The sequence below is a fragment of the Empidonax traillii genome, unplaced genomic scaffold (genome assembly GCF_003031625.1).
Source record: "Empidonax traillii isolate 1590-97213 ecotype Southwest subspecies unplaced genomic scaffold, ASM303162v1 scaffold275:size1536655, whole genome shotgun sequence".
In the NCBI taxonomy this organism is placed as follows: Eukaryota; Metazoa; Chordata; class Aves; order Passeriformes; family Tyrannidae; genus Empidonax; species Empidonax traillii.
Window position 1 is genome coordinate 1424701 of NW_020955468.1, and position 13330 is coordinate 1438030.

The 13330-nt window shown below is 43.0% G+C and overlaps 1 protein-coding gene across 1 annotated transcript in view; it reads right to left on the reverse strand.

Annotated features, from left to right (window-relative positions):
• Positions 1–10598, reverse strand: part of MSH2 (mutS homolog 2) — a 46691-nt gene extending 36093 nt beyond the window's left edge. The window contains exons 1-6 of the mRNA XM_027889905.1: positions 10365–10598; positions 7701–7855; positions 6997–7275; positions 6530–6676; positions 5400–5549; positions 3360–3493 (exon numbers count right to left, since the gene is read on the reverse strand). Coding sequence (XP_027745706.1) covers positions 3360–3493; positions 5400–5549; positions 6530–6676; positions 6997–7275; positions 7701–7855; positions 10365–10584 — 1085 coding nt within the window. The 5' untranslated portion in view covers positions 10585–10598. The remainder of the gene's footprint in view (positions 1–3359; positions 3494–5399; positions 5550–6529; positions 6677–6996; positions 7276–7700; positions 7856–10364) is intronic.
• Positions 10599–13330: the final 2732 nt, after the last annotated feature.

A 13330-nucleotide genomic window follows, 5' to 3' on the forward strand; every position in this document is an offset into this window, starting at 1 on the left:
TTTCTGACTCTGCTGGAGACAGGGCTCGTTTCTACACTGTGACCCCCCATGCAGTATGACATTTAGGGATACCGGAGAAAAGCTCAAAATAGGCTTGAATCAGAACAAGTGATGTTTGAGTACAGCCTTTAACTCCTCTGAGACCCTGCATCTCTTCTACCATGGGACACAGGCATATAAGAGGTTCAACCACAGTACACATAAAGGACTAAAAAGGTGAGCTGCAATCTTTTATTTATGCTGTGTATAAATGTCAGAGTTTACCCCAAAAACAGGAAAAAAATAAAATGTATTCAGCATGAACTCTCTCCTCAAGACATAGCAGAACAAGCACTGATTTTTACACTGTGCCATATTTCTCAGACTTTCCAGTATCTGAAGAATAAACTCAGCATACTGAAGCTGCTTGCTGTATTACACTCAACCGTGTTATGTAATCAAAATATGTATTTGCACTCCCTGTCTCTGTGACTACATTTTAATTTCAGAAATATGCTGACTACAAGACAAGGAGTAAGAACCTCATGTACTTGTCTTCTGAACACATCACATGGGAGATACAGGGCTGTATCTTGTATACTTATGACTGATAATTATTTCCTTAATCAAGGAAAACCAGGTGGACAAGGGCAGAACCCCAAGTCTTACAAGACAGGCAAGTATCAGGAGCCCCAATTTGCTCAGTTCTCATTAGGAGCTGTTCCAGTAAACATCATTTTATCTGAAGCATGTGCACTATGTACTTTAATTTGTGTTGTTACTGTATCAATGGTTAATACCTACTACTGATGCAACACTTGTTCCACTTATCCATATAGGTTAACAATACATTGCAGATTATAAACTACAGAAAGAAGCTGATTCCTTTAGCTCCAAAAGATGACTTGCACCACCTGCAGGTCTTAGTGGAGAAATACAACAGTCTAACTTTTAAGAAGTTAAACTTTCAGATAACTTCTATCTCAGTGGTGTAGAACTGGTAAGTCAAAATACCTCCTGTACAACTAAATCAAGAGGCTTCCTTCAAAACACTGTCACCAAACATCAGTCCAGCCTGGGCAGTTCTGCTTATTTTGAGAAGTTTTGTACTGATTGGAGTTAAATGGGGTCCTTCAACACGGCACACTTCAAGCCAAGAAATCATCAGTAGCTCCCCTTGACTACAAAGGAAACATAAAGGAACAGCAGTCCAGGTATTTCCTTCTCAAAGCACCCATTATGGTTTGCAATCCTTAAAACAGCCACAATAAAGTAAAGCCTTTAGAAAACAACTTGGCAACTGCGAATCTATCAAAAGATATTTCAACCTGTCAATACATCTCATCAGCCCCACTAACAGCTTCTCTTACGCTTGTTTCCTTTGGATTTAAAAAGGAACAGTTCCTACACACTTTGAAAAGCATGAAGTTTGGGAAGATGGCAAACAAGCAGCTTATGACTAAATTACACTGCTTTTATCTGAAAGAATTAAATTCCTCAAAGTAGTACCTGAAAGCAAGATGCGTTCAGACAGGCTTAGCTACGCAGCAGAATGAAGTGAAAAGGTGTGACTATGGTATCTCAGTGCCCATAAGTAAAGGCTAAAGCAAACTACCTTTAACAAATTACAACTCCAATGACTCTATAGCTGGAAAAGACACAGGAGGTATCAATAGACTTCTTTCAATTTCGTAACACTTGGATACACTAACCTTTACAAGCTTCACTAAGAGCTTAACTCCATTTAATTACTTCCCTCCTCCTTTAAATGTAGCCTTTCCTTAACACAGTCAACCTTAGCCAAACAGAAAGACAGCACAAAACGTGGAGATGATCTTTACTCTATAGAACAGGTCAAGTTACATTTTCTGCTACAACTCAACCCCAGCTTTATAAAGAAAACACCATATCTCTTCCAAACTTCTAAGGTTTCTGATACACAGCAATGAGCAAATGTGTCTGACATAAAAGTTAAAATTTCCAATATTTACTTTGACATAAGAAAATTACAAAATTGGAGCTATAACTTTCAAAGCCTTTAAACCAACATAAAATTAAATTAAACTTGAATCATATATTAGGATCCAAAACTGACAGATGCAGAAAATCCTGTGTACTTAGTCAAGAACAATGAAAGCTTTTGTAACACATGCAAGAGTACGATGTAACATTCAATAAACCCGGGAACAAATATTTCAGTGTCACATTAAAAACATTTCTAAGTGGGCTCTGATCAAGTTACTACGCTTCATTCTGCAAACGATTAGGAAGAGTAGAAAAACTTGTTGAAGACAAGCAGAATAATTCAGTCTCCAGAAATCTAGAGAGAAAACTGTCATTCCGGCGGTGGTAAGCAAGCAGCTGTGCTTAGCTGCCAACTGGACTTAAACCGCAACAACTACTCCTTGCAGAGCTTATTTAAATATCAAGCCAAAATTTCTTTTTTGGTAGTAGGGATCTGTGCCAAAGTCTAGCAGCATATACAGACATACCTGCAATGCCTCATCTGAAATATGAGCCTTAGAGAAGCTATCAAAGTTAAATCCAGTCTTCCAGCCTCTTCTGCTTTGTCAAGATACGTTTTAATACACATTTTGCAATGCATTAACCTGCTGATCGCTAGAGTTGCATGAAGTTTGGTTTTAGATCATAAGAATGCAGCTATATTTAGCAGGAGTTCAAAAAACTTGTATTTGCATGGTGAACATAATCAAGACAAACACACACAGTAGGAATAGAACCTTTGCAGTTCTCCTTTCTGAAGGAGTGACATTTGCCAGACTCTCAAAGGCTTCTTATCAACTGATACTGTTATCTACTGGTAGGGCAGCCACACAGTGACAGCAGGATCAAAGAGAAAGAAAGAAAAAGACCCCTCGTATTTGAGTTCACAATATCTAGGCAAGATATGATAAGAGTGACCTACTGCCAAACCAAAAGTAGTTTTTTTCTGGAAATAGGAAGACATTACTACTGCTTAATTGTTTGGGTGTTTTGTTGTTTTGGTTTTTTTTTAAGTGGTAAACTTGAAGTGACATCAAAATATTATTACACAGAGCGAGCATTTGCAGTATGAACAACAGTTAGGAAGCGGGTGCTACACTGCCTTGGCCTGTAGCACAGAATCATTTGAATCATTATCTAAACATTGTACCTCCTCTTTAAAATATATAATCATAAAAAGCATTTAATCTAACAGTAACCTTCACTTTGCATCTCAAGAAAAAATATATTCCGCTCTGACTACGATGCATTGCCAGATAACACACAAAAGCACCACTATTATTCCTTTGTTGTAGTATTTTGTGCCTAAAAAGAAAGAGCCTTATACAAAATAGTTACTAACTTGTGTAAGTCTACCAAACACGTAATATTGTTACCTTTCTTCAATTCTGTTCTTGTCCATAAGTGGTTGTTTGATCCACTGATTAACTAGTCTTTGTCCTTGAGGGGTTCTGCATTTATTGAGTAAACCAACTAGAGATTGTGCAGTATTCGCATTTTCCACAGAACTCTGAACATAAAAAAGAAAAAATACAGTTAGTGAAGTTTATTGACACCCAATGAATGGCACACAACTTTGTTACTTAGGAAAAGGTCAGTGGGTTTTTTTTCTTCACAAGTATCAAGCTTCCCCAGATCATCTCTGGAGTACTAAAAACGTCTCTAAACTTTCTCTGTTCAGGTTATAGTTTACTATCTATAATTTAGGTTTAATATTAGCTGGACCTAGGACAGCCTTTTGGGCATTTTTCTTTAGGTTTTGTTTGGTTTTTGCACAAACAACTAGGAAGGAAAAATTTTGTTTCTAATTGAAAAAGATGAAACAAGGGTGTTTCAACTCTTGACTTTGAAATTAAAATCTCAACCCTCTCTACACAAGAACAGCTGCAATTAAAACAGCAGGCAAGCATTCAACCAGGAGCAGATCTGGATGCCTGTGAACAACTTGGATGTAGAACTAGAAGCATGACAACAGGAAATAAACACAGTGAGAAGGAGTACTGACACCTTTAGCCCCTGGAATATCTAATATCTAAAGTGGATGTGCCCATTTTCGGTGTTCTGAACAGTATTGTACATGAAAAATTTCTGAATGCAAGACAATGTCACAGAGTACACATACTATATGCAAATTACCTATTTCAGCACATTGCATTTGCAAGGTACAGCTCCATATAACCAACTGCATCTGCTGCACCATAAGATCTTTACCTACACACCTCACAGGGCAACTCAAACTGTCCAAAAATCTCCCTCACAGGCAGCTTCCTGCTACATGGCAAACCGTTGGCTCCAATGCTCTCAACAGCTCCTAAAGATAGACACGGCACTGGATTTCCTATCACAAAATGTGTAACACCTGCAAGGACTTGCAAAAGAATGCAGCTAAAACAGAACTTCCTGCAGCACCTCCATAAAGATGGAGAAGAGATCAGGAAATATAGAAAAAAAACAAATAAAACTCAGAACATCTTTCTCCAGGGTTAACCAGCCCAGATGCTGAATATATGCTCTGTTTTCCTCTAGAAATTACTCTAAGGGGACCATTATCTGTGATTTCTTCCTATAAATCTGAAACACAAGTGGATTATCTCCAAGCAAAGATCGCTAGCCAGAGCTTACTAATGTGGAAAAAAGAGAGAAAAGCTGATACAACATACCGCATTTTCCTACAACTATAGGCAAAGCAGAAAAACAGACACAGTGGGAGGTATGAAGGAGCCTGGTAACCTGTTTGGATTTGTAGAAAATGTGTGTAAAAAAGTAAAATTGACATCATCCAGTTAGCATGACATGGTGCTTTCAGAATGTTCTCAAGTACTGTCCTGTTCATTGCCCTGCAGCCAGTCCTCCCATCCCATCACCACCAGCAGTGCTCCTGCTACGTGTTCCCCTATAACCACCTAATTCAGGCTTGTGTTCTCTTCCCCAAAAACAGCACTTCTGTATATAGCAACTGTGCTTTGGCACTCCCTATCAAAAGTACACAATTCTCTTCCCCTCGCACTCCCCAAATCTGCTCCTGCCACTGCAGATGTGAACTTTGCAGACTAAACCCCAGGACAGACACAGCATTTCCCCCCACTGCTTAACCAGACTCCTCAGCAGCTATAACCATGAGGTACCATGGCTTTTCCCACTGCACTGTTCGAAGTGGCCACTTCGAACCTCTTGGATGATCTTCCCTTCTACGTTTAACTCAAACTAACAGGAAACAAAAACAAAAAAAGGTGGTAACCTGGGTAGCTAAATGTTTAAGTCACACACTGTGCAGGAGTAAATGAAAATAAAGTTAAGATGCACAAGTTGCCATTAATCAGGATCTGGGGAGTTGCAGTTGGGCATTTAGGTTAGTTAGCAAGCAGCTAAGAAAGTATACTGTAAAACAGTTACTAACTCAAGTATGTATTTCTTACCTGAAAAAGGTTGAGGGCTTGAACAGCTGCATTATCTAGAACCATATACTGACTGAGATCAAAAGTAGTCAGTTCAAATTGTCCAAAATTAGACTCATCTGACAGCAACTCTAAAAACTTGATAACGGCTGACAAGGACGAAACAGCAACCTGGAGTTTTTTTAAAAAAACACACCACATTCTAGTTAGAAACACTCCTGAATTTGAGAGTATTTGATCAATGCTCCTGGAAAATTACAGTTGGGGAAGACTTCGAGCCATGTGAATTCTGGCAGGGCTATGAGAGACTCATCCTGTTGGACAAGACTTCATTTCCATAGGGACATCCTATGGCACTGCAGCATCTTTCTAGGTAGGTGCAAGAACAACGCACCACATTTGCATGATCTGATAAACAAAATGTGAATTGCACACCTTGCCAGCTTTCCAAAGCTGTTATCAGGATGTTTCCAGCTCAGGAATGATAAATGAGATATCATGGATCATCTCAGGACATGGTTTCAAGGTTACTTTTCAGCCAGAACAAGGATCTGATCTGACTTGCTGCACGGCATTACAAAATCTAGTGCCAGCACAAAAGAGAGGCAGTAGCATGACTGACTTGTTCAGCTGCAACACACTTCAAAAAATTTTAATTTGTTATGAAACGACACATTAACTCTGAACCTTACACCTGCAAGTGAACACCTGCAGTGAAGGGCATTTTATAGCATGTTTATCTCAACAAATTGCCTCGTTTGCAGCTAAGAACAAACATGCAGGCACTAAATCATATACTTAGGCCACAAGACAGCACAAAAATATTATCATAAACATCACTTTGTTTTCAAATACCAATTTTCCTGTCATGCAAATTGTATTTCAGTCCTTAGGCTAGATAGATTATGAACAGGTGGCACCTCTTGTGCAGTCTATTTGCTTACCAGAGCTTGCTGTTTTAAAGAGATAAGTGAATGGCTTTCTCAATTTTTTTCCAGGACCCCCCTGGTATCCAGTTTTGACACAGACTCAAGCTCAGCAGAGCTGCTAAACACTTCAGCAAGACTGTAGAGGAGATCAGGTCACATTAGGTGCACACACCACTTCACTTCTACAAAACAGAGGCACATCAAACATTGCTCTGTGCTCACCTGCTTTTCCATCTCTGGCAGTGCTGCACTATTAATTTGTTCTTCTTTTTTTGATTTTAACAAACGATTGAGATCCTGAACAATATCCTTTGTTGTGAAATCCACCTTCTTCCTGTCTGTAATCAGGATTCCTCCCCTCTGAATGACCTGTTGTTCACAAACACACAGAGTTATCAATTACCTTCAATATTCAGGGGACAGATGGAAGCAAACTCTGAAGACTTATTTACTTCCTACTACACTGCATAGAGAGGAATGATAGACAAGACTTTAGAACAACTTTTCCTGACCAAAATGCGAATGAGTCAACAGTCAAATGATACATTTTGTTTGCGGAAATCAAAACTTCCTCATGTTAACATGTTGGTCCTTAATTTTCCCACAAATCATAGAGCCTAGCTAATAAACTAGAACATAGCTTTTTAGACAAAAGTTTGTGTGACTGTAAGCCACCGTGGTTCCCTTACTTGTCTCAGTTTTCCCATCTCTCCTGCAGTATCTCCTCCTGGTAGGACACACTCCTTCGGCCCCAGTTGAACCAGCAGAGCTTCAAGGTTTGAGAACTGATCATTATCTGCAAACTCACAAACACTCAATTTTCTCAGCGTGGTGTCGACATAGCCCACTCCTACCACTCTTTGTCCATCAGCATTAGACAGCTTCACTCCCACAACCCCAACGGCTGTGGACATATCATTGTTGGCAAAGAGAACTTCCTCAAATTGGGCAAGATTTCCTGGAGAACCCTATTTAGAAAAGGAAAAATATTTTTTTAAGAGTGTGTATATACACATACTTTCTTTTTTGTCTTTAAAAAGAACAACAACTGATAAAACTAAGTACTGAACAGCCCATTAATATCATATATACACCTGTTCTATTTTTTCAACGATTCAAATTTAAATATAATCTACACAGAGCAAAGTACTTCGTGTTTCCTTATTTCCTAATCTATGACACAGAAGAAGCTCTTTCAGCCTTATATCAGAAGAAAATATAGTGATATATAATAGATATGTAACAAACATATAAAAACCACGTATGATTTACCATCATACTACCCATGTCAGTCTCTTAAAATCCCAAAACTCCAAGAAGAGAAGCTTAGTAAAGATTGACAGGGGTTTTTTTCCTTCGTCTCATGGTTATACAGAAAGGTTGAAAAGTATACCTTGTAAGCTAAATACCAGTCATTTTCTTTGACAGATTTGCTCCCTGCTTTGTTCTTGTAAACTTCAACTCTGTAATGACGGACCAGAAGCAGATCTCTCACAAAAGATTCAAAGTTCATTTTACTAAGCACAACACTCTCAAGTTTCTGTGTTCCTAAAATAAAAAAAAAAAAAAAGATAGAAAGAAAATTATTTTGTTCATAAAAATTATTTTCTGTAATCAAAATCCCCAAGAGCAGCCTTCAGGAAAGCCACTATTCTAACCTCAAACAAGGAAGCATGTAGAATCCATGAAACAACAAAGCCCCACAACAATCAGCTGGTTAATACTAACGAAGAAAGCACACTCCAACTCCAAATAAAAAGAGTGTTCATTTCCAAATTTCACTAAATCTGTATGGTAATATATACAAAGAAATCTGTTCCCCTCACCCTTCCCCTCTCATTACGATATTCTTGACTTGGTTCACTAATTAACATTTCACACATTTTGATCCAATAAGTGACAGAAGCCTGCTGCAGGTTTTCCTTCTGCGTAACATCTTTTCTTTCCTGGATAAGCAGCTTCTGTTGACAGAACAGACTGTCACCCTAATCACACTCAGAAGACAGCAAGACACATGTGCCAAGACACTTCCCTTTTATCACAATATATCCTGTAAAAACAACAGATTCTCAAAATAACACAAACCTTTCATAGTTTACATTAAAAACGAACTTAGAAAGTGCTTAACTGAAAAACTTCTTGCTTCTGAGGTGTACAGGCAGACGATGCAGCAGAACAAATTTAACTCCACACAGCTGCCCAGAGGAGCAACACAACTTCTACCTCCCCCCCCTCCAGCAGCAGCCTACTCACAGAATTAGGGAGTTCCACTCTTGAACAAGTTGGGATTTCAGGTGAGTACACTAAGTTTTCTGCCAGACTGGGAAGTGGAATTAACTCAGACTGGTGTCAGATACATGAGAGCTAGATGACATACCAAGTAAGTATGAGCAATAGATATTGAGTATCACATCTCTCTGTTTAGCAGCACGCCTTCCTCACATTTGAGGCTCTTCCTTCCTTTACATTAAAGATGTTAAACGGTGAATTTCCATACCCATAGGATCTTATGGGTTTATTTTAAAGAGGACTTTTTAATTTTCTTTCTTCTTTCCTCAAACATCTAGCAAGACTTTTGTTGGTTTTTTTTTTTGAAACAGGTAAAAACCCTAATTCTAGATAATTAGGTTTTCTTTCACAGTGCAGAACTCTCCCAAAACCCACCACTTTTCTTATTTTTTTCAGTTGAGATAGCATGATATACTAGCAGGGGGCAGCTGATGTTTATGTGTGCTTTGAAATCATTCTGAAGTTAAAAAGTGTAGTTTTATTCTTTTAACTGGATATGGTAGATAAGACTTTTAAAGGGTTTAAAACTGGAGCTCATAGTCACATGATTATACCTACAAAATTATCACTTTTGAATTGAATGTAAAAATAATACTGATGCATGTGTTTCTAGTCTGAAAGACACAACAAGCTTTGTGGCTTTGGGGAGGGGCTGGAGTTTCTTTGGTTTATTTTTTTTTTACATATGAGCTCATCACAATAGAAAGTGAAGAGCATGAGAATTTCATTCTGTTTTTAATGCCATTGCTCACACGCAAGAAAACTTCATTACAAAGAGGTTTATTTTGCAGAGTATGAGCCAATAACTTAGCAACACTGTGTTCCTCGAGATTAAGGCTAATGCTAAGGTTTGTCTCTTCTGACAAGATAATTTATCTTGATGCTCTTACATCTGACATCTGCAAGCTCTGTCATACACCAGGAGATAAATGAAAAGCATCAGGGAGCGGATGGCAGAGAAAGTCTTCTGCAGTTCGTAATAAAACGTTACTTACTTCTGCAGGCCATTGTTATTCAGTGGTAATAATGAACCATCGTTTACCCAACACCTGCACTACAGAACTCTAAGAGGCCCATCCTCAGTTAGTGCAGAAAATATCGTGCAATCATTTTCTCAAATGGAAATCCGCCAATACACCAGGAAATGTCACTAATGCTGTAAGCCTATGCAACATGTGCTCAGCCAGCTCTCCGCATCTGACAGTCCTGTACCACGAGCTTGTGCGATGAGACGTGTTCTCTGCTGCAGAGACCTTCCCACGCCTGCACACCTACACCTGTCACACACGTCCCACGCGGCACGGCTACTGACTATCATTTCAGTGCTGCCAGAGCCTGAAAAAGGTTTGAAACCAAGGATTTGCATTCAGCTACGCTCCATCCCGAGCCGCGAGGAATCAGAGCGCGCACACGGAGACCTGTTCACCCCTCGCTCCCCACATCCCCCCGCACACAGGGAAGAGGGAAGGGACCCGCAGCATCGCCTGCTCGCTCGCCCGGACCGGCCCCAGCTGTGAGCCCAAGGCACCACCAGATATCACGTTGAGCCCGATCCCTGCGACACCCGGCAGGCCTCGCCCGTGGGAAGGGGGCACCGCTGCACCGGCTACCGGGGGCTTCCAGGGGGCTACCAGGGGCAGCCACCACCACTACGCCCGCCGCTCCCTCTTTCCCCCGCTCCCCTCCGGCCACCCGGGTCCCGCCCCGCTGCAGCCAGCGCCGGGGCAGGTGAGCCGCGGCCCCGAGGCTCCCCCGCGCCCCCACCCACCCGGTGCCCCCGCCAGCTGCCGGATGACGGCGCGGGTGCGGAAGAGCTCGCGGGCCGCCAGCCGCGCGTCCGCGCCGTGCACCGTGTAGTAGTCGCCGCGCTCGAAGAAGCGCACGGTGGTGTCGGGCTTCTCGGGCAGCGAGAGCACGGCGCGCACGAAGCCCGCCTCGGCCCCCGCGCCCTCGGGCCACACGGCCTCCCGCGGCGGCTCCACCGCCATCTTGGTGCTGCCGCTGCTCCCACTGCCGCGCCTCCCGCCAACAGCGCCGCGCGCGCGCCGGCGGCGGCGCCCAATCGCTGCGGGGTCCGCGCCATGCGTCACGCCCACCCCGCCCAATCGCTGCGAGGTCCGCGCGGCGCGTCACTCCCGTCCCGCCCCTAAATGGAGGGTGCGCCCGCGTTGCGGGAGCACGAAAGTTCCACCCCCCCCGCCCCCACATGGCAACGGCGAACCCGCGGGGCTCGGGCAGGGCCGCGGGAGGGCAGCGCCGGGGGCGGTGCTGCCTCCATCTCAGAATCACAAAGTTAGTGAGGTTGGAAATGACCTCTGCGATAATCAACTGCAACCTATGACTGAACACCACCATGTCAGCTAGGCCATGGCACTGAGTGCCCACGTCCGGTCTCTCCCTAAACGCTTCCAGTGACCGTGGCTCCACCACCTCCCTGCGCAGCCCGCGCAAATGTCTGATCACCCTTTCTGTGAAGAAGTTCCTCCTGATGTCCAACCTAATGCTGGACAACCAGTGTGCTCCTGGCAGCCCTGCCGAGGTGTCACTGAGGAGGAGAGTGTCCCCTGGGCCTGGAGGCCCCCAGGGCTCAGTGAGCTGAGCTGCTTCATAGGCTGCCAGGAGGCAAATGCTGTAAAACAGCCCGAGAGCAGGGCTGTCACCCTGTTCAGTCAGACTGCCAGCAGGCAGGGACCGTGGGGGACAGGCCCTGCTTCCCTTACAGCAGGAATGGTGCCCAGAGACCCCACATGCCTCCTCTGGCAAACACAAAGCTGCTCTTGCCCATCCTACAAGAAGGGCTCACTCCTTCCAGGCAGCACCAGGAATATGATAAATGCCAAAAAAAAACCCTAGACTTGACTCCCATTTACACAGGGTTACCCAGGGACAGAAAGGGCACTGACTGCCTGGCAGCACTCAGTGCTGACTGCAGTGTGGTTCCTGTGCCCAGAATGCTTCAGGGTTTTGATTTTTCCTAAGCAATTTCCTTTTTTGTTTGTTTGCCTCTTTTTCCTTGTGCTGTAAAGACACAAAGGAATAGAAACAGCATAGGTGACAAACTTTCATTTAGTGACTCTTGTGAAAGAATAAAGAGAAATTCCATGTTTCATCAGCTAAATCGAGTCTTTTTGGAAACTCCTCTTGCCTTGCAGTGCTTTTCACCTTTCCAGTCAGTTCTAAACCATTTTTCTTGTGTCCCAATCCAGCTGCCTGCACCTTATCACCTACAGATAAAACACATCTTATATTTTACATGTCTCAGCATTTCTTGCATAAATGTTATCCTTTCTTCTGGTTTGTGTACCTTGCTGTTACAGAGTGTCCCTTTGTTTGCATACCACAGCTTTCTCTCTCATTTCCACCCTATGTTCATCAGCTTCTTGAAAATCATCTGCCATCCTTCCTTTCTTCCTCCCAGCCCACCTCTGTTTCCAGCTTTGGAATGCTTTTGGGACCTCTTTTTCTAGATTTCTCACCTGACTTCTCCCTTCTTTCTACTCAGGGAATCATCGTGCTCCTCTTTAATATTAGTGTCCGTAGATACTTTCCAAAAGGCCCTCAGATACCCACGTAAGAACTACTTCAAGTTTTCACACTACCCTTTTTCCACTGGGCCACTCTAATAACTCACTCTGAAGGTATTGCCATGTGCAGCCTCTTCCACTCCAGGGAACACTTTTGTGTTCCCACCTCAGCCACATTCCTGCCCAGGGCTTGCCTTGGCTTCCTATCCCCACTTCAGCCTTCCCCCCTCAAACTCCAGTCCTGTATCCCTGAGGTAACAGCTTTTCCAGAAAAAGCCTTCAACACCCTTCTGTAAGTACATTTGCTGAATGACCACAGGCAGTTCTTGTGGCAAAGAGAAAGTCCATCCGCCTTCATTCGACTTAGGGAGGAAGGAGGAAAGCAGTTTACTAGAGCTTTGGCAGATCTGTAGTTGCCCAAAATCTTCCTCTTCTCTCCATAGCACTTGGAAAAATGACAGCTCATTTAGAAGTGGCTAATCCGGTCTGATGCTTCACCAAAAGAGTTTGCTCGCAGCAGTGCTCACATAGGCAAAAACAACCTAAATAATTGTCATTTAGCAAAGACATAACCCTCTCACAGCATCAGGCAGCCTTGTCAAGAAGCAATAATACCAGGTCAGCTTAAAACCCACACTTTTAATAGCTGAGAGACTGCTTGTCTTTGTACACTTACACATGGATGGTTACATAGAGATAAGGCAGAAGATAGGAAAAGAAGAAGAGTGTCCTGTACAAACAGCTGGAGAGGAGGTGGACTCCAGGGAGCTCATTATCACCTTCAAAGGAGGTAATGTCTGCTAAGCTGTAATTGCTGCATGTTGAAGCGTTTCCCTCTCTCTCCCCTGGGCTGGTTACACCTCCTCATTCAGCAGTTTGCTCAAGGCAGGCTCTCATCTGCCTAAAGCCTCCACCCCGATTGGCCGCTAACGCTCTTAGCCTGGTGACCACAACCCGTGAAAAACATTTATATTGTGACATCCCTTGCACAAAACTTCACAGGACTGATCACCTTTCCTTCGAGCTTCTGCCATTTTCTTTGTCCCACTTGTTCTTCCTGGGTAGCTCCAGCAGTGCACCAGCTGATCCCCACAGGTCTAACTTTGAGTGGGGACCGATTCCCTGTTGCCAGGCTTGCTTGCTTCACCATAATGTAGGTAACAGAACCCTTCCTGCTTTCCCTCTTGCCTACCGGGAGCGACAGGAATGA